At 40.2% G+C, this 4,507-nt stretch overlaps 1 protein-coding gene across 1 annotated transcript; it reads left to right on the plus strand.

Moving 5' to 3' along the window:
- The first annotated feature begins 3,353 nt into the window (after nt 1–3,353).
- On the plus strand, nt 3,354–4,292 carry LOC116863708 (olfactory receptor 7C1-like). Its single transcript, XM_032851082.1, has one exon. It carries the CDS (start codon nt 3,354–3,356, stop codon nt 4,290–4,292), a length of 939 nt encoding a protein of 312 aa, XP_032706973.1.
- Nucleotides 4,293–4,507: the final 215 nt, after the last annotated feature.

Raw genomic sequence — 4,507 nt, forward strand, 5'->3', positions numbered from 1 at the left:
GAGTATTATGCCTCCATCAGAAAGGATGAATACCCAACTTTTGTAGCGACATGAATGGGACTGGAAGAGATTATGCTGAGTGAAATAAGTCAAGCAGAGAGAGTCAATTATCACATGCTCTTCTGACTAAGCAAGCCAGATTCCCCTATTTGTTTGGTTTTTTAATCATCCTCTTTAGGAGATACACACTGAAGTTGCTTGAATATTTATGGGTAAAATTATATTTTATCTGGGAGTTGTTTAAAAATAATCCTCTTATGGTGACTAGAAATAGAGTGGCATGGTTACTGATAAAATAAAACATGTCATGGGCTAATAATTGTTGAAGCTCAGTGATGAGTACATGGATGGGAGTTCATCCATGATGATTAGAATCTTCTCTCTCCTTCCATATGTTTGGGTTTTCCATAATTAAAAAGGTTTTTAATGGTCCCAGTGGGAGGGGACACATTCTTCTGACACCAAAGACACCCCCAAGAGACATAATTGACTGAAAATTTTCCATTTTGATTACAATCCCCAGATTCCTAGCAGTTATACTGCCCCAAGATTGCAACAACAGAAAATTTTATTTAAGAGTAAGCTATGAGAATTCAGCGTGGAGTTCAACACACTTTGTCCCTCACCTTCAGTTCATAAGTCTGAGGAAAGAATGAAAGCCTCTTGTGCCTCCCAGGACCATCATCCTGGTCCAGAGATCCATGCCTGATTCTATCTCCTTGATCTGGAGGATACAGGTGCTGCCTCCACCCTTCACCTTCCTGGGAAGACTGGATTAACAAAACACATCCTGTAGATGACTCCATCTGAGGTCAAGTAGGAAGAACAAGACAGCACATTCTAGGGAAATGAAATAAGAGGGAGGAGAAACAGTTTCCCTAGCTGCACAGCCAGGGGTAAGGAGACTGGGAAAGGCTATACATTCAAAATGATTCAGTAAATTTGAAATGTCCAACTGACTAACCAAGCAGAATGTACTTCATCCTTTGCTTGTTCCAACTTTTCTTCAGCCCTCCCCCTTTTCACAGGAACTATCCTCCTAATTCTCTCCCCAGTGGCTTGGAGCTTCCTCTAACACCTCACCCAGTGCCTGGTCTCCCCCTGGTCACCCTACTGGCACTTGCACCACAGAGGGACTACACTCCTCAGACTCACACACCCAACAAGCATTCACTCAGTTGTCTCTGCCATGTCCATGAGTGATGGCAACCTTCTCATTCCACCTGTTTCTAAAGAGATAAAATGAGAACATTCAGAAAAGGTTATCATGGTTCCAGCACCTTGTAAGTGTTAATAAATATTAATTAATGTTGTATTACCTAAAACTATTCAATGGTTTCTAATTGTACTTGATATAAAATATATAAGCTTTAATATGCCCTAAAAAGCATCCCCCCAAAAATATTAATTACTATTTGTATCATTTTTCCAAGCACCTTCAAAAAGCCAGCCCCTGGTCTGTGTATGTCATGTTTTCATACAATTGTAAATAGGCTGTTTTTCCCACTGTGTATCTGCTTATTGCTGGAACTAGAGAAGGAAAAGATACATGTTTATTTTTTTAAATCTAGCCTTATCAGAATGACTTCTTGGTTGTAACAGCTTTCCAACTGATCTTATGTAACCAATTATATCATCTGAGAAATGTGATCAATTTACTTTTACCTAAGACATAAACCTATTGTTGTTTTCTTTGTACTGGTTTTTTTAATTTAAGTTCAAATATCATTGTTTTTTCTCTAGTTATATTGGTTTGAAATCTCAGAACAGTGCTGCATAGTGGCAATGGCAGGCATACTTGTCTTCTCTATGATCTTCGTGGGAATTCCTCAAATATTTTCATGTCAAGGTTGATATTAGCTGATGATCATGGAGCCATTTTTTTTTTAGATTTTATTTGTTTATTTGAGAGAGAGAGTGAAAGAGCGTGAGAGGGGAGAAGGTCAGAGGGAGAAGCAGGCTCTCGATCTGGAGCTGGGAACCCCATGCGGGACTCGATCCCAGGACTGCAGGATCGTGACCTGAGCCAAAGGCAGTCACCCAACCAACTGAGCCACCCAGGCGCCCCAATCAGGGAGCCATTTTATCATAGTTAAGAAATATCCTGTTTACAGTGTCCTCAGAACTGAGAGATTCATGCAGAATCTCTAACATCTTATATTTGGATGATGTTTTCCTGCTCATTTGCTCTACTATTACTAAATAAAGTACCAATATGAAATGCTGGTTGCTTTCCAGGGTTGGATGCTACCTAGTCATAGCATTTGGTTTTCTTGATCAACTGCTGGACGTATTTTTTTGCTATTGTCTTTTTTTTTTTTTTTTTTTGCGGAAGAATCTTTTTTTTATTATGTCACATTATTCACCATATGGTATATTGCTATTATCTTTGATCTTTTTCCTAATATGCTATTTAAAGAGATAAATCAGTGATTTTTGTTATATTCCTCCTATCATAGAGGGCTGTTGGTTTTTGCATCCTGATTGAAACGGCTTCAGAAAACTCACTGGGACATTTATTTTCACATGCTTCCAAATAATGTTTATTTATTGCAAATACTTTTTGTGAGATTTCAAAGTCAGTGATTTGGCATCATATTTTTCTGGGAAGTAAATTTGGTTGATGGCTCAATTTCTTCTTTGATGATCGGTCCATTATACATTTTATTTTCTTTTATTTAGTTATTTATTTATTTATGTTGAGAGAGAGAGAGAGAGCAGTTGGTGGGGTGGGGTGGAGGGGATGAGGAAGAGTGAGAATCTTAAGCAGTCTCCATGCTGAGCCCCAACACAGGGCTCAATCTCACGATCCTGAGATCATGACCCAAGCACCTGAAATCAAGTCAGGTGCTTAACCAACTGAGCCACCCAGGCAACACAGTCCATTATATATGTTGAATGGTCAAGCGAGTAACAAATATCATGATGTTATCATAGCTTATGGAAATTATTAGACCCAAACCCTTTTATTTTGTATTATTAAAATGATAATAAAATTATAATTTTATTATAAAGAAACTGTCCTTTTATTATATTTGGAAATAAAGTATGAATTAAAGATATCTGAGAAGGCTAAGTCTGGGTGATCAGGTGTCAGTATAGTTGAACAACTGGGATGAGCTTTGAGTGCAAAATTAGTTTTTACATGTAGGTTTTCCAGCTGGTGGTGTTAACATGGGGGAATTTGGTGGCATCTGGAAACCCAAAATTGACGGACAAGAAAGAAGAGACCATTAATCAAATAATTGTCTCCTCAATATCAGGTTCAAGGTAAAGGTGATTATGTGTCTGAGATGCCTGTTGGTCATTGATTTAATCTTGCTTCTTGTGCTCTTGGCAGACACTCCCTTTACATGGATCCAAGAAACCACTCAGGTATTCCAGTATTTCTCCTCCTGGGACTTTCTGAGAATCCAGGGATTCAGTCTGTTCTCTTTGGGCTGTTCCTGTCTTTGTACCTGGTCACTGTCTTTGAGAACCTCCTCATCATCATGGCGATAAGTTCAGACTCTCATCTCCACACACCCATGTACTTCTTCCTCTCCAACCTGTCCTTCTCTGACATCTGTTTCACCTCCACCACCATCCCCAAGATGCTGCTGAACATCCAGACTCAGAGAAAAGTCATTACCTATGCAGGCTGCATCACACAGATGTATTTTTTCACTGTTTTTGGACTTTTGGACAATTTACTCCTGACTGCAATGGCTTATGACCGCTTTGTGGCTGTATGTCATCCCCTGCACTACACAGTCATCATGAATCCCCAGCTCTGTGCCCAGTTACTCATCCTGACCTGGCTCATCAGTGTTCTGGGGGCCCTTCCTGAGAGTTTAACCATGTTGCAGCTCTCCTTCTGTGCAGTCATTGAAATCCCACACTATTTCTGTGAACTCCCTAAGGTCCTGCACCTCGCCTGCTCTGACACCTTCATCAATAATGTCATATTATATATTGTGACAGGTGTTATGGGTTTTTTTCCTCTCACTGGGATCCTTTTCTCTTATTCCCAAATTGTCTCTTCTGTACTGAAGATCTCAACAGTGGGAGGAAAGTATAAGGCATTTTCTACCTGTGGGTCTCACCTCTCTGTGGTCTCCTTGTTCTATGGAACCTGCCTGGGGGTCTATCTCAGTTCCATGTGGACACATGCCTCTCAGACAGGGGTGTTCATCTCAGTCCTATACACTGTGGTCACTCCCATGATGAACCCCTTCATCTACAGCCTGAGGAACAGAGACATGAAGAGGGCCCTGAGAAAACTTCTCTGTAGTGTGTTGTCCTCCCAATGACAACAATGACCCTGTGCCTGGGCAAGTGATTAAGGACAACAGAACAGAGTTCCTAATAGTGTGGACTCTGAAATTTCCCTGACTGTGTTCAAATGCTAGTGCCGCCTTTGATAAATAATGATCTCGAGAAAAATGCTCACCCTTCATGCACCTCCATTTCTCCATGGAACTATAACAAAGCATGCTTCATCAGGGTGATGAAAGTATTGAATGGA

This window comes from Lontra canadensis, unplaced genomic scaffold (assembly GCF_010015895.1).
Source record: "Lontra canadensis isolate GAN:19392208 unplaced genomic scaffold, GSC_riverotter_1.0 scaffold2377, whole genome shotgun sequence".
Taxonomy (NCBI): Eukaryota; Metazoa; Chordata; class Mammalia; order Carnivora; family Mustelidae; genus Lontra; species Lontra canadensis.